Genomic DNA, 22569 nt, shown 5'->3' on the forward strand with positions numbered 1-22569 from the left:
ACAAGCCGCGTCGTCGAACAGGTATCCATACCCAAACCTGGTCGCCGGGATGGTAGGAGACTTGTCTGTGCCGGAGGTTGTATCGCCGCGAGTCTTTGTCTTGTTGCTGGGTGATGTGAATACGGGCTAGCTGACGAGCCTGCTCGGCTTCGTGGGTAAACTCCTCAGCGTCAGCAGAAAGATGGTCATCGGTTGCGCAAGGGAGCATTGCGTCGAGCATCGTCTGAACCTCCCTGCCGTAGAGGAGGCGGAACGGTGTGAAACGGGTCGTCTCTTGAACTGCTGTGTTGTAGGCGAATGTCACGTACGGTATGATCGTATCCCAATTCCTGTGTTGTACATCGACGTACATCGCCAGCATGTCCGCCATAGTCTTATTAAGCCGCTCTGTCAGCCCATTTGCCTGCGGGTGGTAAGCAGTAGTTTTCCGGTGGGTCGTCCCGCTTAGCTGAAAAATTTCGGCCATCATCTGGGAAGTAAATGAGGTTCCTCGGTCGGTAATGACGTAGTTCGGGGCGCCGTGCCGAAGTACGATCTGATGCACGAAGAAATCCGCAACCTCGGACGCTGTGCCACGGGGTAAGGCTTTGGCCTCGGCGTATCGAGTGAGGTAGTCTATGGCAATGATGATGTACCGGTTGCCACCCGAGGACAAAGGGAACGGACCGAGAAGGTCAATGCCGACCTGATCGAATGGGGCGCGTGGTGGTGCAATAGGTTGGAGGAGTCCCGGAGGCTTGGCGGTCGGGGCCTTACGGCGCTGACATTGCCGACAGCTCTGCACATAGCGTTTGACAACAGTGGCGAGTTTGGGCCAGTAGAACAGCTGGCGGATTCTGGAAAGCGTGCGAGAGTATCCTAAATGGCCAGAGGTTGGTTCGTCATGGCACGCAGAAAGTATTTCCTCCTGAAGTGTTGTCGGCACGACGAGGAGATACGCGCGCGAACTGGAACCAGGGTTCTTCTAATAGAGCACGCCTCGTTGCAGGGAAAACGACGACAGGTGTCGAGAAAAACATTTAGGAACGGTGGCTGGCTGGCCTTCCAAATAATCGATGAGGGGTCGTAGCACTGGATCGGCGCGTTGTTGGGTTGAGAAATCAGAAGAATTGATAGCCCCAAGGAAACTGATGTCGTCGTCCGTGTCGGGGGTTGCGAGTTCGACAGGCGCACGAGAGAGGGTGTCGGCGTCTTCATGCTTATGTCCGGACTTATAAACAATGGTGAGGTCAAACTCCTGCAGGCGAAGGCTCCATCGCGCCAGGCGTCCAGACGGGTCACGCAGGTTGGTCAACCAACACAAGGAGTGGTGGTCAGTGACCACTTTGAAAGGGCGTCCATAAAGATAGGGGCGAAATTTCGCAGCAGCCCAAATAATGGCGAGGCATTCTTTTTCTGTCGTCGAATAGTTCATCTCTGCGCGTGACAGAGCGCGGCTTGCATAAGCGATGACTCGTTCAACGCCATCCTGGCGTTGCACGAGAACCGCGCCGAGGCCGATGTTGCTGGCGTCGGTGTGTATCTCAGTGTCACCTCGCTCATCAAAATGGGCAAGAACGGGCGGCGTTTGAAGTCGCAGGCGGAGCTCGGCGAAAGCCATTTCTTGCTCGTGGGACCAAACAAAAGGTGTGGTGTCACGGGTGAGGCGAGTCAGCGGTTCTGCGAGGTCAGCGAAATTTTCGATAAAACGCCGATAGTAACTGCAGAGCCCTAGGAAGCGCCGAACAGCTTTCTTGTCACGTGGCAGTGGAAATTCCGCAACCGCGGCCAGCTTGTCGGGGTCGGGCTTCACGCCGGCGGCGCTGACGACATGGCCGAGAAATTTCAGCTCCTGGTAACCGAAGTGGCATTTTTGGGGCTTCAATGTCAGGTTAGCTGAACGAAGGGCTTCGAGGACCGTCCGCAGGCGATCAAGGTGTTGACTAAATGAGTCGGCGAAAACCACCACGTCGTCGAGATAGACTAGGCAACACTGCCATTTAAGACCAGAAAGGACAGTGTCCATCATCCGCTGAAATGTGGCAGGCGCAGAACAAAGACCGAAAGGTAGAACTTTAAATTCATAAAGGCCGTCGGGAGTGACAAAGGCCGTCTTCTCACGATCCCGCTCATCGACCTCAATTTGCCAGTAGCCACTTTTTAGGTCGATGGACGAAAAATAACGAGCGCGCCGAAGGCGGTCGAGAGAGTCGTCAATACGTGGCAATGGGTAAACGTCCTTCTTCGTGACTGCATTCAGCTTCCGGTAATCGACGCAGAAACGGAGGGTGCCGTCTTTCTTTTTAACGAGGACGACCGGCGAGGACCATGGGCTGTTGGAAGGCTGAATAACGTCATCTTCGAGCATCTCCTTAACTTGGGACTTAATGACTTCGCGCTCTGTAGACGATACCCGATAGGGGTGTTGACGGATCGGGTGTACGTCATCGTACGTCACGATGTGGTGCTTGGCTATGGTAGTTTGACGCACTTTCGACGAGGAGGCGAAACACTGTCTGAATTCGAGCAATAGTGCACACAGCTGCTCCCGTTGGCTGGTTGACAGCGCGGAGTTGACATCGAGGCTCTCGAGGGGAAAAGGAGGCTGCACTGGTTCTGAGGAGAAGCACTCGGAAACATCGGAGATGCGTTCGATAAAGGCTACGGAAGTGCCGCGAAAAAGATGCCGATGCTCGTGCGAAAAATTGGTAGCAAGTACCTGTGACTGGCCACTGTGAAGATGGATCAGACTGCGGGCCACGCACACGCCTTGCGTCAACAGTAATGACAGGTTGGTTTCGGCGATGGCGTCACCGTCTTGAAATGATTCGCACTCAACCGTAATGAAGGCGCTGGTTCGAGGCGGCAGGGTGACTGTGTCCGTAGAAACTCGAAGTGTCTGGCTTGGTCGCGGCGCGTTGGGGAGGGCGACAGCACTCTCAGTTGAAAACGTGACCTTGTTATCGCGTAGGTCAATAATCGCCCCATATTCACGCAGAAAGTCGACACCTAAGATGAGGTCGCGCGAACAGTTATTCAGAACAAGACAGCAGACGACAAATGTGGACTCCCGGATTTGAACTCGGGCGGTGCACATGCCGAGAGGTGCAATCAAATGACCGCCCGCAGTGCGAACGTGTGTGCCAGCCCATGGCGTGAGAACCTTTTTGAGGACGGCGGCGAGCTGGCTGCTTAAAATCGAATAATCAGCACCAGTATCTAATAACGCTCGAACGTGGTGACCATCCAGCATCACAGGTATGTCTAAGGAAAGCCGCTCACGAGATGCAGGCTCCGGAGAGGATGATCGGGCACAGGCGTCGTTGTCTGTAGGCTGTGCCACCGGTAGTTCGTCGGCGTGGCGTGTGCTTTCTAATGGGGTCAGTGCGTCGGAAGTATCGGAGAATGCGGGCGTCTGAATCGGTGAGGCGCCGTCATGTGTCAGTGTCGATGTGTCGAAGCGAACGGGTACTGCGGACCTCGGAACCGTCGAAGCGTCGTTATGTCGAGGGAGTGTCGCTGTGTCGGAGTGAATGGTGACCGCGGACTTCGGAACCCGCGAGGCGTCGGCATGTCGTGCCCGCGGCGATGGGGGGTCCCCCTCAGAACGACGTCCAGCGAGCCCACCCCCTAAGGTCGCTGGTTGCAGTTTTCCCGCCGTGGGCTGGGCGACCGGCCTTGCGCCGCCCGGGAAAAACTCGCGGTAGAAGGTGAAGGACGACTCCCGGGCGATGGGGATCGAGCCCGCTGGCGACGAGACTGTTGCCAACGTTGGTGTTCAAGAAAATCCGCGACGGCGCTGGGTCGTTCGCCATAGCGGGGTCGAGGAGAATCGGGGGGAAACCCTTCGAGGCCCAGACGGCGGTAGGGGCAGTGCCGATACAGGTGACCTGGTTCCCCGCAGTGAAAGCATAGGGGGCGTCTGTCGGATGTGCGCCACACGTCGGCTTTGCGCGCGGACGGTCGGGGAGCTTCCACGTACTGCAGCACGGGTGCAGGCGGCCCCGGCACTTCAGCAGGAGCCGGAACGAAGGACGCCGGTGCTGGAGCAGGGGCCTGCAGGGCTTCGGCGTAGGTGAGACGACGGTCAGGCGCGAAAGGAGGAGGGGATGGACGAGCCTCACCGGCAGGTAAGGACGGCCGGAGCACTTGCTGCACCTCCTCACGGACAAAGGTCGCCATGGAGCTTTGAGCTGTGGTAGGGGCCCCGTACAGCTGCCGGATTTCTTCGTGCACAATCGACCGTATGAGATCGCGTATCCGGGAGGCATCGGTGCCGTGGAACGGTAACTCGCTGGAAACGGAGGCGGCGGATACGGGTCGATCGTACGCGGATGCTCTTTGCTGAAGAACCCTCTCGATCGTGGAAGACTCAGTGAGGAACTCGGCGACAGTCTTCGGAGGGCTGCGGACAAGGCCGGCAAAAAGTTGCTCCTTGACGCCACGCATGAGATGGCGCAGTTTTTTGTCCTCGGGCATTGCAGGGTCCGCGCGTCTGAAAAGGCGCGTCATGTCCTCGACATACGCTGCAACATTTTCATTGGGCAGCTGAACGCGAGATTGCAGAGCGCGTTCTGCCCGTTCGCGACGATCCGAGCTGCCGTATGTGTCTAGGAGCCGACGCCGGAACTCACTCCAAGAGACCAGCTGATCTTCGCGGTTCTCGAACCAAATCCGAGCGCCGTCCTCCAGGCTAAAGTAGACGTTCCGGAGCTGGGCGGCGTCATCCCACTGGTTGAATGCGGCAACGCGCTCGTAGTGCTGCAACCAGTCTTCCACGTCTTCAAAGATGTCGCCGTGGAAGGACTTCGGGATGCGGGGGTTCTGGAGCGTGAAGTAGGGTGTCGACGCCCCAGGCATTGGGATGCTCAAGGCAGGTTGCTCCGTGGACATACCGGATGGAACAGGCTCGGGGGGTAAGCCTCGAATCCGGCGGCGAGTACGGTGAACAGGCGTCGTGACGGGAATTGGACTGGAGCTCCGACTAACGGTTGGGGTACGGGACATGAGATCGATCCGACCTCCACCAGATTTGTCACGGTGTTGGTGACAAGAGGGAACCTGTTAGAAGGCAGGGCTCGGCAGCACGTCCTTCAGTTGGCGAGACGGCGAACTTCAACGTCTTTCAAAACGAGAGCACCACGAGCGTCGTCTTCTTTCCGAGCGCCACGAACGCCACCTGGCAATATAGTACTGCTTGCGGACAACACGGGAGATCTCCAGAGCCTCCTAGACATATGCTCATCTGAGGGCGATGGCCTCGGGCTCCGTTTCAACGCCACGAAGTCTGCAGCAGTCAGATTCCTGCCAGAGGCGTCCGAGGACAGTGGACAAGAGACCCCACCTCTGCATCTTCAGAACGTACTGCTTGCGGACAACACGGGAGATCTCCAGAGCCTCCTAGACATATGCTCATCTGAGGGCGATGGCCTCGGGCTCCGTTTCAACGCCATGAAGTCTGCAGCAGTCAGATTCCTGCCAGAGTCGTCCGAGGACAGTGGACAAGAGACCCCACATCTTCAGAACAACAGTGTCCTTTGGTTGCCGTCTTACAGATACCTGGGAATAGAAATCTCGGCGGGCTGCAACTATGTAGAGGATTTCGAGAAGCAACTCCAGACGAAGGCCATCAGACGACGGGCTTTCCTGAGCTCACGTGCCTTATGGGCTTTCGACCGTTTTGAAGTCACCTGATCGCTATGGAAGGCAGTGGCGGTGCCAGGCCTTACCTTCAGCAACGCAGTCATCTGTTTATCCTCCGTGACTCGCCAAGGTTTGGAGATGCGGCAGAGAGAGGTGGGACGAATGGCCATGGGAGCTCACGGCAGTGGGCCGAACGAGGCGGGTCAGGGTGATCTGGGGTGGTCCTCTTTTGAGGCACGGGAAGCCGTAGCCAAACTGAGCTATGAGCGTCGTCTTAGCAAAATGCAGGATGGCTGCTGGGCGCAGGAAGTGTTCAAGTATGTCCACCTGAGGTGTGTCAACACCAAGTGGGCCCGTCGTACGACCAGGAGTCTGGCGGATAAATACGGAGTGGTACCCCCCCCCCCACTTCAAGTTTCCAACCCAACGGACGGCAAAAGATTCGAGAACAAGTGCGATGCGAGGAGCAGCGTCGTTGGCAGCAGACGGCCCGCGAGAAGCCAGCCCTGGCTGTTTACCAACAAGGGAAATCGAAGGTCAAAAAAGAGCCCCTGTATGACAACACTAGGGGCAGTGGACTGTTGTGCGAAGCTAGGAGCGGTGTGCTTCGCACCCGATGTCTTCGAGCAAAGTACACGGAGGGTATGAGCACGATGTGTGAACCTTGCGGAGGCGCTGATAAAACCGTCGAGCACATCGTGTTGGAATGTGCAGGCCTACACCCGTCGGTTTCGAATGCACAGGACAATTCCTCAGTAGGCCCCATGCCGCTTGACGCGATCAGCGGATCCAAGAGCCTCGGGGCACTAGCAATAGCACTCGATTTTCACCGACCCGACGAGCCACCGCAATGGAAGCTGGTTGAGCGAACCAAGCGATGTTTGGAACATTGGTGGCGCACACGACACGGTCACGCTCCTTGAAGGCTCAGGGGACCAAAACGTGCCATGAGCGTATGTTAGGTGTTTTTATTCTTTAATTTTTATTTTTAATTACCTTCTTGTCTTGATCCGGTTTTTAGTACCGTTGATCTCCCGATACAAAGGGATAGCCAGCATCATCATCATCATCATTTAGGAAGTGCGGGCTTTCCATGGAGGACGATGTGCTGTGGGATCGCAGCGGCGACGACGACGACAGCAGTACCACTGAAGATGACTCAAGTGAGGATGAATAGCCCGTCTATGCAATAAATTTTCGTTTTTGAAGCGCTCCACCGGTGTTATTTTTTTTGGACATGCGATTGGGGGGGTCGACTTACATTCGCGTCAACTTTTGTTTTTCGGACATGTGATTTGGGGGGGTCGACTTACATTCGAGTCGACTTACATTCGTGTAAATACGGTACTCTTGTGTTGAAAGGGAGCGGGAGTGATCAGTTCTCTTAGGATAACTGTCACCCTGTGGCAGTGATGTCAGCAACGTATGATCATAGCAGCGCGCTGTTCAATTCCTTGAGGCGAACAGGTAATCTTCGCGTGTGAGCATGGTTCACTAAGCGGATTTTCACAGTAATGTGATTTGTGGAAAATATGCATGGCCATTCAGTGGTATCACATAACTGGCTGCAGGCAAGCATTGTTTGCTTGTTTTGCTAATTAAAGGAACTGAACAAATAAAACTTGTCCTATATATCAGCAGGGTGCCATGTTCTAATCACAAAGAGACCACTGTCACTGTAAAGGAAGCTTATATATGCTGTAGAAAAGTCCAAAGAAACATAATACCAGTGTCACCACCACCAGCTGATTTCACAAGTAAAATGCTTGCACGTTAGCACTGATTTTTGGGTGCGGATACCAGAGGCAACACTACTCCGCCATGCGCTTCAAAACAGGCAACCCGACCTTTTTTGGCAAGGACATCACGAATTTGAATCAACTGGCAGAGAAATTTTTCAAATTCAATTTTTTTGGCGATAAACGTCTTTTGGTGCCATATCAACATCAGGGTAGCTGGAAAGAGTCAAAGAGAATCAGTTTTTATTGAGAGCTATAACTGAAACAAGTTGTCCTCAACCTTAATGTGTAGTGGTCTGGGCGTCCGCTTCAGCTCCGGGAGGTACGTGGTTGGTTCGAAACCCACTGCCGAACACCCACCGGTAAAAATGGGTACAAGCCAACCATGGCCCGGCGCCCGGCTTCTGGGGTGTGTGCTTGGAGGAGGCTCCGCAAACCTCGCTGCGCACTTTCGAGGGCAAACCCAGTTTTGAACACTTAGTCTGCAGTGGTGGTTCATGTTTCACTCCCAAGTGAAGAGGTCGACTCAAAGCTCGTACGCTCTAACCAGCGTCTCAAATTCAACACTAAGTGATCCTTCGTCAGAAGAGATTCAGAGTATCACTGCAGTCCTGGGCAAATCCGGTTTTTCTGTCTGTCCAACTTTAGTGTAGGGCTTAAAGGTCTACACTAAAGTCCCTTGTAGCATTGCTTTTTTTTTCACACTTTCTCAAACAGGAATAGGCGATTTGTTATGGGTGACCAGAAACAGGTTGTGTGCAGTGATAGTTTTATGTTTGGTTCTTGAGATGTTTGTTCTGGTGTATGCAATGGTCTTTGTTGGGCGCACTGCATGCAGTGTATCCTATGATGTTAACGGTCTTTTGTTTTTTTGTTTCATGTTTTCGTGCATCGCAGCTTTTTGCAGATTGTAGAAAAAAAGAAAACTATTTTCGACACACGGAATACTTGAGGAAGCTGCTTCCCTTCAGTTTGCCATGTTAACCCTTTTATAACTTCTGTTGTCATATTTGAGGCTGATTATTGGTCATGAACTGCATGCTTTTCCAAATTTATCCTTATTAATATTTGAAAGGCTGTGTTGATGCAACTTCTTGGCACAAGTCCTGCAACATGCCCTTTCACTGTTCTCTGCTTAGAGTGGGGGACATAGGAAGGGGACCTTGCCCGCAGAGGCTTTGCTTGGTCCTTCAGCCAACAACCGCCCCACTGTCTGTACATGTCGAATGCAGGCCCAGTGAGGAATGTCATCAGCTACGTGCTGCACCGGTGCCCATCCAATGAGCTCAGCGACACACTCCTGTCATATTGCAAAACGGTGCTGGATAAGCTCGGACCTCTGCCCTGCTTCGACGGGAACTTGTATCCACTGGTGGATGATCTCCTGCATCCCCTGCTGACTACCCACGAGTGCATGGGTGAGGGAGTTGGCTCTTGGAGCACTTCGTGCCGAGGCCTCGACGAAAGGGCGTGGGTTGTGGAATAGATGGTATCCTGGCTGCTGAAATCAAGAAAAGGAAATGGATATGGGCAGGGCATGTGTGAATGCAGGGGACGAGTAACCAATGGTTCCTTAAGGGTAACAGAGTGGATTCCAAAAGACAGTAAGTGTAACCTAGGAGCTACCCTCGTTACGCTTCTTGGAATCCACTCTGTTACGTTTAAGGGACCGTCGGTTAGTTGTCCTCTGCATTCACATGCCCAGCCCATATCCATTTCCTTTCCTTTATTTCGGCCAGGCTCTTTCGTTGCACTTTCAGTAGCCGGGTGGCCAGGTGAGATCAGGATGGCTGCGGCTTGCACTGGACAGAGCTGATTGGAGGCATCCGGTGGAGGCCGTTGACGTGCAGTGGGCGTAAAACGAGGATGATGATGGCGGTGTGATCATGATCTGGGGCAGTGTACCAACTTTGAATCTGTTCAGGGGCACATTCTGGCTGTGAACTCCTCAAGGAATTGTTCCGGGAAGGCATGCGTTTACTGATGCAGTGAAAGTGTGCAGTTCTTGGTTATAGCTCTCATTCAGCAAGAGCCCTGCTTTCTGTGTGTCCAATGCCTCCGCCCTGGAACCCGTGAAATCAAATTCAAAGGCACACTGCAGAGGGGATGATTGTAAAAGCGAAATTGTTACAGCACAATGTGAAGCCAATACTACTAATGCAGATTTGTCACATCACATCGTATAATTAGCTCCCATATTTTTTGACCCTGTGATGGTTACAAAGAAACTGAGTTTAGAGGTGTTTTTTACGCTAGTATCATCTTGATTAAGGCAAAATTTATTAATACAAGACTGCCTGGTGAGATTGATGAACCAGCGTTCTCTGCGGTAATGTTCTTGACCTTTGGGAGCTGCATGTGCGTGTCAAGATACACTGTAGTGGAGGGCTCTGCATTAATTTAAGCCATTGGGGCTCTTAAGGTGTGCTGCCATCGCACAATACACGAGCAGTTTCCTTTTCCTTTCCACTGAAATGCATATGCCGCAGCTGGGGTTTGATCCTGCAACCAGTGCTTTCTTTGGGTGATCTGAAGGAGTCTGCATCTTACCCAGCACCCATTATGGGGTTAAGAGACTGTGTAAGACCCAAGCATCTTCAGCTCTCGCATCATTGGAAATGGTGAACGTGCCGTTTTCGATCTGTGGGGGAGTACATACACACGCAACAGTACTTGCATGGCCGTGATTGTTAGTCATGGAATTGTGGTTCCAAGCATGTGACCGTTGTTTTTTGGGGCCAGACACCTGCCTGGAGCTTCGCAAGGCCTTGGAAGAGATCTGCCGGCGGTCGCCCAATTCTATTCTGCCGTGGGTGCTGAGAAAACAGCTTCTTCCACTGCTCCAGTCGCTGCTGTCCAAGCTGCAGCTGCCACTTGCTCAGCAGCATGCTACTTGCCTTATCAGATTGCTGGGTGAGTTTATCTCTTCTAACTCAGAGTACGCTAGCAAATATTTTATTGCTTATACAGCTTACTCGGTGAAAACTTGAGGGGACATTTGAGCTCCGGCTCAAGGTATGATGAAATAGTGTTAATGGGTCCCTTCAGCAGCCTGAGGTCTTCTTTGCTTATAATTTGCTGACATGGACACTGTTCTTTCTTGCACCATCACATAACACTTGAGTACACTACGATAGCATCAGAGATCTCTCCCGCTCAAGTACTCCTTTTCTGTCACCGAGGTTTTGTCTACATGCCTGTTGGTTTATGGGGGCTTAACGTCCCAAAGCGACTCAGTCTATGAGGGATGCGATGCCATAGTGAAGGGTTCTGGAAATTTCGACCACCTCGGGTTCTTTGACATGCACTGACATCGCACAGTACACGCGCCTCTAAAATTTCGCCTCCATCGAAATTCGACCGCCGCGGCCGGGATCGAACCCGCGTCTTTCGGGTCAGCAGCCAAGCATCATAATCACTGAGCCGCCGCGCCGGACGCCTGCATGCCTGTATATGCAGAATTAGTCATTCATTCTCTGCTTTACATTCATAGATTGCGGGGAGTTCTCATACCACTCCTGGCACTGTGGTGCAGCAGTTCAAGCGATGCCCCATTGCCTAGCAGGTGGCTGTACCGGTGGTGTGCTTGCGAGACCGACGCTGCTCTTCCTGAGCAACTTCTCGCAACCAGTAATCTGTCGCCTACCACAGTGGACAGGTTGTGGTGACATCGCAAGGTCACGTGACTCTGGGGTCGCTGCTGAACAGGACCATTAACAAGATTGCTTTAAAAGAGGCACAAAAACAGACTGCAAACATGACGGGGGCTCAAGGGTTGAGAATGTGTTCTTTGTTCACTTGGCATCTTGAGTTCAGATAGGAGAATTTTTTCTTGGTCAGAGCAATAGACAGGGCTCTGCTGTTGTATTCCGCCTCTTTCCTTGTCAGCATGATGAAGGCTTCCATTATGTCTCCGGGTTCCCCATTTTTCAATGTTGCAAACGTGCTTTGCATGAGATTGCTCTTAAGAGTTAGTGCAATACCCAACAGATTATGAAGTACCAAATAAAGTGGGATATACAGCTTATAATAAATGGGAGTTCGTAACAGTGGACCATGGTCTGCGGCAGTCCATCCGTATTACTCTGCTGACCAGTCACAATACCAGACGAAATCAGCTTTTTAATGTTTGACTACATATACCAAACAAGCTAGAGTCGTCAAAATTCTTGAGCTTATATTTCGTCTTGTGGCTAGCTTTTTGTTTTGGTTAACAAGAAAGAGCTTTTATGACAAACTATTTTACTTTCTTGTCATGGAAGAACAGTGTTTGGCAATCATCGGACCGAGCTTCACTACAGATTTAAGTTGTATCGGACTTTAATAAGCCAAACAGTATTGGGGCCCTAAAATTGCCGCATTTTTTTTCTTCTACTTAAAAGTTTCAGTTTGGTTATATTGTCACAATATATTGAAGACCATGTGATGTCAGAGGCCAGTAGTGTGTCTAATGTTGATTGCGAGGTCAAATTAAACTGAATAAAATCAATTTTATCCTATATTCTAGCACCAAAAATAATACAGAGGGCACTTAATATTGCTTACATGCTGTGAAAGCAAAAGCATGAATGTCTCATTCAAAGCTTATATGTTATTGGTTAGAACCCCTGTCACCAGCTTGCCTCCAACTTGACTAGCAGCTGTATGCTATGTGCAACGAAAAATTGTGTGACACCAGCCGGAATACTGTACGGCAAACAGTTGCATCACAATTGTGAAACGAAAGTCGTTAACCACCACACCATTAAAGTACTTATGTAGTCAGTTAGAATTCGTCTCGCGACCTAGCCTGCAGCTTGACTAAGAGATGTATGCTATATGCAATGAGAAATCATATGACACCACCGGCAGCTCAATGATGAACTGCTGAATCGCAACTTTGATAAAAATGTCGAGGAAGGCACACAATTGGAGGTGCATCATGAGATCTTAAGTAGTATTTATTTATTTATTTATTACAACAGCCTCAGGGCCGCAGGGCGTTATAGAGGGGTTGGTGAAAAAAGAAAAAATACATAAAAAAGTACAGGCAAAAGAAAAGCAAAAATCATTATGCCGATGCTTGTTCGATGACACACTTGGTGATAAGTGGCTTGAAGGATGACGCGTCTTCAATGCATGCGATATGGGGTGGAAGGTGATTCCACTCAGTGCTAGTCTTCGGTAAGAAAGAATTAAAAAGCACATTCGTTTTACAGGTTGGGATGGCAACTTTATTTATATGGATGATCAACACGTGATGATACGTTGATGGTATAGAAGAAAAGAATTCCTGTTTTAGTGTCTCATTATGAAAGAAAATACTGTGGAAAAAACTGAGGCGTGAAATATTTCTACGAACTGCGAGATTAGTCAGACCAAGTTTAGATTTCATTAAAGAAACACTAGCCGTGTGAGAATAATTGGAAAGGATGAAGCGAGCTGACCGATTCTGAACAGATTCTATAGCATCGATTAAGGTGAGTTATGCAGGGTCCCATATCGATGATGCGTATTCTAGCTTTGGCCGTATTAGTGTTTGATATAAAAGTAACTTCAAATGGGATGGAGCCTGAGAGAAGTTTCTACGTATGTAACCAAGGGCACGGTTTGCATGTTTGATGTGCATGCGCCAGGATAAGTTGTTAGTGATGTGAACACTGAGTTAATTATAAGATGAAATGTTCTCTAATGAAACTCCACTAATCTTGTAATCGAACGTTTTAGAAGGGTTAGATTGGCGACAGATGGACATAATTTTGCGCTTTGATGGATTGAGAACCATAGACCATCTCTGACACCAAGCTAAGTATGTTGGAATACCTCTCGCAAGCTAGCCTCAAACTTGACTAGCATATGTGTGCCATGTGCAACGGGAAATCGTATGACATCGCCCAGAGTGCTTAAAAACAAACAGTTGCATTACAATTTCTATATGCAAGCCGGGAAACTGGCGCCACAAGGAGGTCCGCCAGTTATGCCATACGAGCAGGTGGTGCTTAGGAAGCGATGAGGAGTCGGGGGGGGTGGCTGCTCCTGGTATCTGTTGTGCATGCTGTTGTCACATTCGCCGCTTTGGTGGCTAGACGATAGCTGTTGCGACACCATCATTCTGGGACCGTCTCTTGGCCTCAACAACGACAGTCACTGTTGGAATTTTGTCTAATGGTGCTAGTAAGGCTCTTGCATTAAAATAAATTGAAAAACTGTAATTATTTTTACCCTTAGCCTTCTCAGCTAGGCTTGGGCCCATGCTGTACAATAGAAAAGCAGTGAGTCTGCTCAGAATTACAGAATATGTTCACTTGTGTGAGAAATTATGCAGTAGCTATTTAAACTCATACAAATATGGTCAGAAAACAGAATACATGAAAAAAAAAGCATAGGTTCATAACATGAAAGGGACCCGTTTTTAACTTTAAAGATAGTGCATCACAAATTATGGCAACAGGTCTTGAAGAGCAAGAGCCAAAATTAACAAGTTGACTAGTGCAGGATATGTCACCTATATGTTGGCTCTCTCACTATACATTTCTGCTCCCTCTTCTTGAATGTGTGCTGCTGTTGACTACGCCAAGTTTGCCAGTTTTTGGGTCTGAAACAAGGCATGCTTAAATTATACTGCACCTTAGCGGATTCTCCGCTGTGCTGCTTTGTAATGTTCGATTGCAACATTATGTATATCAATCTATTCTTTTCATGTCCCGACCTTATTTCTCGTACTGAACTTGGGCGCTGAATGACCTGTCACAATTTGTTCCACGAGCAGTGAACTTGCATTGAGATTGCTTGCTCTACCATGGTAACTTACCCTCTTTTCGAAAGCGCCTTAAGTCGGTGCTGATACTATTGCATGTGATGCAACAGCATGATTGTGCGTGCGGCACTGCTGAGATAGGTATAATTTTGAGTGGACATTGCTGTAAGTTTGTTGTGAAAATAGGTGCATGATGAGATGTTTTGCAATGATATACAGTTTTGTGCATTTTTATCGTGAATACTTTCGGAAATTTTCTCACCTCAACCACTAGCTCGTTTGCGGTGAAACTGCACACAGAGCTTGCGCTTTATGGTAACATTTGTATCGTAGTTTTACAATGGTACTTACTTAGTTGAGCCATGCATGATGCGAAAACTTAATCATCTGCGTTGAGATCGGTGAACCTTAACCCGGAAGCGCCGTTCTTCACTGAGGGGCGGCAGTGGCATCGTCTGTTTTCTGTAGTGGAAAGCGTCACGACAAGCCGCCGAGGCGAGCGTTGCAAGAAGCGCGGGTCTTTTGAATATGCCATTCCGGCCATTTCGTCTGCTTCAACTGAAGCGCTTCAAGATTTTCGGCTAACTGAGCGGAAAAAATATCAGAACAACTGATTTAACGAGGCTTTACCTTTCAAAAAATATTGTTAATAATAATAATTGGTTTTTTTTGGGGAAAGGAAATGGCGCAGTATCTGTCTCATATATCGTTGGACACCTGAACCGCGCCGTAAGGGAAGGGATGAAGGAGGGAGTGAAAGAAGAAAGAGAAATAGGTGCCGTAGTGGAGGGCTCCGGCATAATTTCGACCACCTGGGGATCTTTAACCTGCACTGACATCGCACACCACACGGGCGCCTTAGCGTTTTTCCTCCATAAAAACGCAGCCGCTGCGGTCGGGTTCGAACCCGGGAACTCCGGATCAGTAGTCGAGCGCCCTAACCACTGAGCCACCGCGGCGGGGCCAAAAAATATTGTTTGATCTCCTTTTCTGCCGAGTGACTTTATCCATTTCAGCTCATATCATTTGCTTTCGTGACACTCCAAAAGAATCAAAGGGTGACAGCAGAAACCAGATGGCACCACTGCCGCCCCAGCGAAAAAACACCGTTTGCAGGTTTCGGTTCGCCGATCTCGACGCAAACGATTACGTTTTCACATCATGCACAGCTCAGCTAAGTAAGTACCGTTGTAAAACTTGCTACGATACAAAAGTTACCATAATACGCAAGCTCTATGTGCAGTTTCACCGCAAACGAGCTAGCGGTTGAGGTGAGAAAGGTTTTTAAAATATTCACAATAAAAATGCACAATACTGTATAACAGTCCATGAAGGATTTTTAATATCAAACATGTCCCCATCACATTAGCAAACATGTTGCGGCCTGCTTGACTTGTTCGACGGACCTCCCTGCAGTGGCTTCGGCAGATAGTCATGCTGCCGGTTAAGCCTCCTGCAAGTGCACTTTGATTACAGGTTCATTTAGCACGTGCTTGTGCATGTGATGTTAATATTGCAACGGATAGAAGAAGAGATGAATGAAGTCTCTCGGAGGCGCGCGTACTCTGGGATTCTGTGCTCTGTGCCTGGTGCTCTGTGCGGGCCGCCCTGTGCTCTTGACTTGTGTGCTGTGCCCGGGCGTTCTTGCGTCGTTCCCGCCTGGACCACGTAATATCTTTGGTGGAGGTGCGGATTTTACGCTGCGCCCACCACGCAGCTTCGTAGTACTCGTCAGGCCTGGACTACCACCATGGCTCAACCCGGCCGGTCAAGGAGCCCCACTACCCCCATTACCACTCCTTTCGTCATCATGGCTCCTCCTCGCGACCCCGGCACGTTTTCCGGCACAGATGGCTCGGACGTCGAAGACTGGATTAACATCTACGAGCGTGTCAGCAACTACAACAGGTGGGACCCTACGCTAATGCTCGCGAACGTCATCTTTTACCTCAATGGCACGGCGCGCGTATGGTATGAGACCCACGAGGAAGAGCTAACAAGTTGGGACACCTTTAAGGAAAAGTTGAAGACGCTATTCGGTAGACCTGATGACCGCCAGCTCGCCGCCAAGAAACAGCTGGCTACTCGAGCACAATCTTCTGCCGAGAGCTACGTGGCCTACATTCAGGACATCTTGGCGCTTTGTCACAAGGTCGACGCCGCAATGAGTGAGACCGATAAAGTGGGCCACGTGCTCAAAGGCATTGCCGACAATGCGTTCCACTTGCTTGTTAGCAAAGACTGTACCTCAATTGACTCCATCATAAACGAGTGCCGTCGATTTGAGCAAGTCAAAGGCCGCCGCATTTCGCCGTCGTTTTCTCGCCTTCCCAACACGGCCGCGACATCTTCCTGTGAGGACCACCGATCACCATCCCGCACGCCCTCGGACGCCCCTGCCGTCACCGATTCAGTCACCCGGATCTTCCGACGTGAACTGGAGGCCCTCGCACCTGTGATTTCCCCGCCCTCCGTCCCTGATACAACCCTGCCTGCTGTGTCGCTGATTCAGGCCGTCGTACGGCAGGAACTCGCTCATCTGAACCTCGCTCCGGCAGTGTGCGCCATCAGAAGCCCGGACACCCCCCAGCCCCCTCCCTGTGCTTTTCGTCGCACCTATTATTCTCTGCCCCGTTCCCGCAATCCCAATGACTGGCGCACGGCGGACGACCGTCCCATTTGCTTCCGGTGCTCTCGCATTGGCCACATCGCCCGTCATTGCCGCAGTCCATGGTCTTCAACGCCCCGCAACGTCTTCCCCTCCTTCTACAGTCCCGCCTCATCCCACAACTTCTCGACCCGCGCCCCGTCTGAACCGTCTGCACCAGCCGTACCCCCTCCACGCTGATTCTCCCGTTCTCCGTCCCCGCAGGGCCGCCGCTCTCGTTCCCCCCTGTCGCCTTCTCGCAGCCGCTCCCAATTGGAAAACTAAGTGATGCAGCTCCCGGAGGTGACGCTGCATCAACGACCCGGACTACAAATCCTCTCTCGACCACTCGACCTAATCTTCTGAACGTCACTATCGACCGTGTTCCTGTGCGCGCCCTGATTGACACCGGTGCTCATGTATCAGTGATGAGTGCTGCCCTCCGCCGTCGCCTCCGCAAAGTCCTCACGCCTGCAACGTCCCGTGTGTGTGTCGCGGATGGTGGCACGCCTGCTGTGGACGGTATGTGTACCGCGCGCGTTACTATTGCCGGCCAGAGTATACCAGTTCAGTTCACCGTGCTGACCACCTGTGTTCATGACCTTATCCCCGGCTTAGATTTTTTGACTGACCATTCCGCCCTCATTGACTGCTCGGAGGGTGTTCTACACCTCGCCCTTCCAGCGCTGGATTCAGACCCACTTGATGTATCACTGCGACTGTTCAGTACCGCATATGCTCACCTGTCATCCCGAACCGCCTCTTTTGTTCCATTGACCCCATCTCGCCCAGTTCCCGATGGCGACTATCTCGTTACTCCCAATCTTGACCTCCTCCTGACCCGTAACGTTGCCCTACCTCATACCATTGCCACCATCCAAGCCAACGCCCTCTTTCTGCCTTTCCTCAACTTCGGCCTCACTTCTCAAGTGCTACCGTCCGGCATCTGCGTCGCTACGCTATCCCCTCTCGCTCCTTGCCACGTGGCTACGTTGCCCGCTACCCCAGTTCCAGAAACCGCCGCACCGCGCCGGCAGTCTCTTCTGTCGACCGACACCTTCACAACCATGATGGCTACCGACCTCCATCCCGATCAAACTGCCAAGCTTCGTGCCCTTCTTGAATCTTTTTCGGATATTTTTGACGTGAACAACACCACGCTGGGTCAAACTCTCGCCGTCAGGCACCGCATTGAAACAGGCGATGCCCCTCCCATTCGCCGCCGCCCTTACTGGGTCTCTCACGCCGAGCGTCAAGTAATCAATGCGGAAGTTACTAAAATGCTAGAAAAAAACATTATCGAACCCTCACACAGTCCCTGGGCCTCACCCGTCGTCCTTGTCAGGAAAAAGGATGACTCATGGCGTTTTTGCATTGATTATCGCCACCTGAATAAGATCACTAAAAAGGACGTGTACCCCCTGCCGCGTATCGATGACGCGCTTGACTGCCTCCATGGTGCCAAATTTTTCTCGTCCATAGATCTTCGCTCCGGCTACTGGCAAATTGCTGTAGATGAACAGGACCATGAGAAAACCGCTTTTGTGACTCCTGATGGCCTTTATCAATTTAAAGTTATGCCTTTCGGATTATGCAACGCACCAGCCACATTTGAACGCATGATGGATGCTCTTTTGCAAGGCTTTAAGTGGTCCACCTGCCTGTGCTATCTCGATGACGTCATTGTCTTTTCGCCCTCGTTTTCCTTTCTCAGATTCTTTCCCTCTTTTGTCATGCTGGCCTGCAGCTCAACTCGTCTAAGTGCCGTTTCGCGTGCCGTCAACTCGCCATCTTGGGTCATGTCGTCGACGACACGGGGGTGCTGGACATCTGCTGGACATCTGGGTGTCTCGCCTGCGTCGTCGCTTCTTTTGGCCCCGTCTCTACCAGTCCGTCCGCCGCTATGTTCGTGCCTGCGACCAGTGCCAACACCGGAAACGTCCCGCCATGCTCTCCGCAGGTTTGCTCCAGCCTGTTGATGTGCCCCCTGAGCCATTCTATCGTGTTGGCTTGGATCTTTTGGGCCCGTTTCCAAAGTCCACCTCCGGAAACAAATGGATTGCCGTTGCGACAGATTATGCTACTCGCTATGCCATCACGCGGGCCCTCCCCACCAGTACTGCTACCGACGTGGCCGATTTTCTCCTCTACGACCTTATCCTCCGTCATGGTGCACCCCGCCAACTTCTCACCGACCGCGGCCGTTGCTTTCTCTCTAAAGTTGTCGACGACATTCTCCGTTCCTGCTCAACAAAACATAAGCTGACCACCGCCTATCATCCCCAAACCAACGGTCTTACAGAGCGCCTCAACCAAGCTCTCACGGATATGCTCGCAATGTACGTTTCCCCGGACCATCGGGACTGGGACATTGCCCTTCCATACATGACCTTCGCCTACAATTCTTCTCGTCATGACACTGCCGGTTACTCCCCATTCTATCTGTTGTACGGTCGTGAACCCCAATTACCTTTGGACACGCTGCTTCCGACATTTCCTTCCCCGCCATCTGAATATGCCCAAGACGCTATTGCCCGCGCCGACCACGCCCGCCAGCTGGCTCGCTCCCGCCTACAAGCCTCGCAGGCCCCACAGCAGGACTACTACGACCGCCGCCACCGCATGGTAACTTTTTCCCCTGGAGCCCTCGTCTTGCTTTGGTCGCCCACACGCCGTGTCGGGCTTTGCGAAAAACTAATGTCCCGCTATGTTGGCCCATACCGTGTGCTCCGCCAGGTCACCGCCGTCACCTACGAGATTACCCCGGCCTTTCCGGAGACCACCTCCGGTGCATCTCAGAGTGACGTTGTCCACGTCTCTTGCCTCAAGCCCTATGTGTCGCAATCCCTTGCTCCGCCCTAATTTCCGCCGAGACGGTGTTTTTTGCTACCGGGGGCCATGCAACGGATAGAAGAAGAGATGAATGAAGTCTCTCGGAGGCGCGCGTGCTCTGGGATTCTGTGCTCTGTGCCTGGTGCTCTGTGTGGGCCGCCCTGTGCTCTTGACCTGTGTGCTGTGCCCGGGCGTTCTCGCGTCGTTCCCTCCTGGACCACGTAACAATATAAACTTTGTAACTCATACCCAGTGCTGTTGGTTTTTGATGTATCTGAGGAGCAATATTGGGAGTTGACTCGTTGCTCTTTCTTACTTGCCCTATCTCCTGCTCATCAGCACAGTGAATTGTGAAGCTTTTCATTCTGCCAGAGTTCTGGTGCTACAAACAGTGCACTGTGCACAGCGCAGGCGTGGAATTTGGTGCTGGTACTACTGCCAGGTGTGCTGTCAGTTTTAACGCCGTTAAGGGCCCCGTGTCGCAGAAAAGCCGGTGTCGTCGCTGTCGGAGGCGTTGGCTGTGAGCGAAAATTTCCTCCTCTCTCTCCTCCTCCTCCTCACCATGTAGGCCACTGCCCCAACAGTTAGCTCGCGACGGCAGCCCCTCCCAATCGTTTCGTTCAGGCGCAGTGGGGCGGCACGCAGGAATCATGCAGTGAGCGGCGAACAACACAGCGCACATCCAAAGCGTGTTCATCACGAAGCTTGTGGCTTGCTGGCCGTTCATTCGGCGCAGAAGCTATGCTGGCACTTGTGGCATCAGGTTTGTCGAGAACTGTGTGCCGACCAACTACGACTGCAACTTGAGTCCCGTACGTTTTGGCAAGGCACCTGGCAGCGCTTCTATGTGGTTTGCCGCTCCGCGCGTCCATTTCACTGTACGTAGCAGAGTAACCTAACTGGCAAGGCTTCGCGCCGAACGGGCAATGGTGTTCCATGGACTCCCTGGCAGTGCTGCAACATGCTGTCGCATTCCACTCTGAAAGGTGAAGCTTAAGCGTCCTCCAATTTTTTTTCGCTTGTATGGTGGTTTTACCACTCGCCGTAGCTATGCCTGCTAGAAGGTGAGAGTGGGTGGATGTTTTTTTTTTTTCTGCCAGCGCTTGTGATGCCTTCTATTCATTACATTTGACATTGCATGTTGAATCCATCTGCCACTCACACACAGGTTCATGCACTGTTATTCGGAGGCCTGTTGTGTGCAGCATCCTAGAAGGGAGCATGGCATTTGGCAAGGGCCAAATGACACTGTATGCACCATAATTTGCTGTTTCATATGTTGCAGGACCCCTTTGGGAAGAGTCTAAGAAGTTTCCGAAGGGGTTAGATCCCCTGCTGGAGCAAATGGCCGACTGCCTGGCTCATTGTGGTGAGTTTGGCACATGCTTTTGTTAGAGGTCGGTCAGTGGCAATCCGCAAAGTTAGGGTGGACTTCGATCGTTGAGCACCACTTACATTTGGTGGCAGGGCTCACTTGTTTCAGTGCAATGACAGCAGCAGGAGGCAGCACTCTTGTTCCCTTGCCTTGCTAGTCTCAAGAAAGTTTTTTTTTGCTGTTAATATCTTTTCAGGTGAATATCCTAACTGGTCCCATCTGGTTCATGGAACAATTCCCATTTGGGACGATATGGAACCAATTGGTTCCCACTGATCCCAGCTGGGAATTTTCTATAAACAAGTTGATATTAGTTAGGATCCTCACAAGTGGGTTGTCTCGCACCAGATTTGCTTTCGCAAGAGATGTACCTACAACTGACTGGCTGGAACTCCAGCTGCGACATTAATTTTCATGCCAGGCCAGATTTCACTTAGATTGCCCTACATTGACGTGCCCTTCGCTGCAGCATGTATTGACCCACTGTCACTCATGCAGGTTCACCGCTTCGTGGTGCAATCATCGAGGCATTCAAAAGGCTTCCCGGATTCCAAAAGAGCCGCTGGCCAGCTGAACTTTCCTACTGGTTTTTGCATTGGAACAGGTCATGACGTGCTGCCATCATCTCTACAGGGGACAGGCTTCCTAGTGAAGGTGAACACTGACTCCACCTTTTGCACTGCTGTTTTGATGGTGCTTGCTGGGTTTGAACTGACCATGATTGATCGCCTTAGCTTGAGATGATACAGATGGCCTGGCATATTCCCTGGTCATGGTCCATGTAACGTGTTAAATGGTTGCACGTTTAATGTTAACGGTCATTGCAGAAATGGACCTGGGTGGGACGCGTATAATGTGGCAAACAGGTAACAATGCTATTTTGCAGTAACAAGGAAAGTAAGGCCAGACCAGATGGTGACACCTTGGTGTGTTAAACTTTGCAGTCTGCTGGCTGCTGGGCTGCTTCGCCTAGAGCGGGTATACAGTTTATGATAAGGCTAAGTGGAACACAGCGGGCTATTTTTGTTAGAAGAAAGTTGAGGTGCCTTAATATTTTTTTTCTTGCATCTCCTTTGTGTGGTTTAATACTGTTTTTTCATTCTCTTTTAAAGTGTGCTGAAAAAACAGGCTGCCTCCATTCTTATTCATGCTGACAGCGGCACCTTCATCAGCAATGTGGTGGCTGGCATGATATGGTTGATATATGATATGGTATCAGCACTATAGATATCACCAGTTGCATTTTATTGATAGTTTTAATTTTAAGAGGACTTTAGCGCTTTAAAATATACAGTTTTAAGAAAACCTGTTCCCCTCAGTTAATGTCGTAATGCCCTCGGCAGTGGGCAGTCATCGTCGTGTCTCTAATGCCAAGTTTTGCAGACATACCTACTACTTGCAAAGGGAAAGCAAAGTTCTTTGTAAAAAAATTTCGTTTTAAATTGTTTTATCTTACAGGCGGGTGTGTGTTTATCTCGGTAGCTACCAAAAGAAAATATGGAAATATGGAAAATATAGCGATCAGGTAATGACTTCGCTGAAAGTGCTGTCTTGCTGTTGCTGCTGCTGAGGATCTGTCCTCTGCTGTAGTTGAAGTGCCTGCCTCGGCTCCTCCTGC

The 22569-nt window shown here is 51.0% G+C and overlaps 1 protein-coding gene across 1 annotated transcript in view; it reads left to right on the top strand.

Moving 5' to 3' along the window:
- Positions 1–22569, top strand: part of LOC144111888 (uncharacterized) — a 49494-nt gene that overhangs the window by 26037 nt on the left and 888 nt on the right. Inside the window, exons 4-7 of the mRNA XM_077644916.1 lie at positions 8594–8779; positions 10104–10274; positions 20862–20945; positions 21450–21605. Coding sequence (XP_077501042.1) covers positions 8594–8779; positions 10104–10274; positions 20862–20945; positions 21450–21562 — 554 coding nt within the window. The 3' untranslated portion in view covers positions 21563–21605. The remainder of the gene's footprint in view (positions 1–8593; positions 8780–10103; positions 10275–20861; positions 20946–21449; positions 21606–22569) is intronic.

Source organism: Amblyomma americanum, unplaced genomic scaffold (assembly GCF_052857255.1).
Source record: "Amblyomma americanum isolate KBUSLIRL-KWMA unplaced genomic scaffold, ASM5285725v1 scaffold_12, whole genome shotgun sequence".
NCBI lineage: Eukaryota > Metazoa > Arthropoda > Arachnida > Ixodida > Ixodidae > Amblyomma > Amblyomma americanum.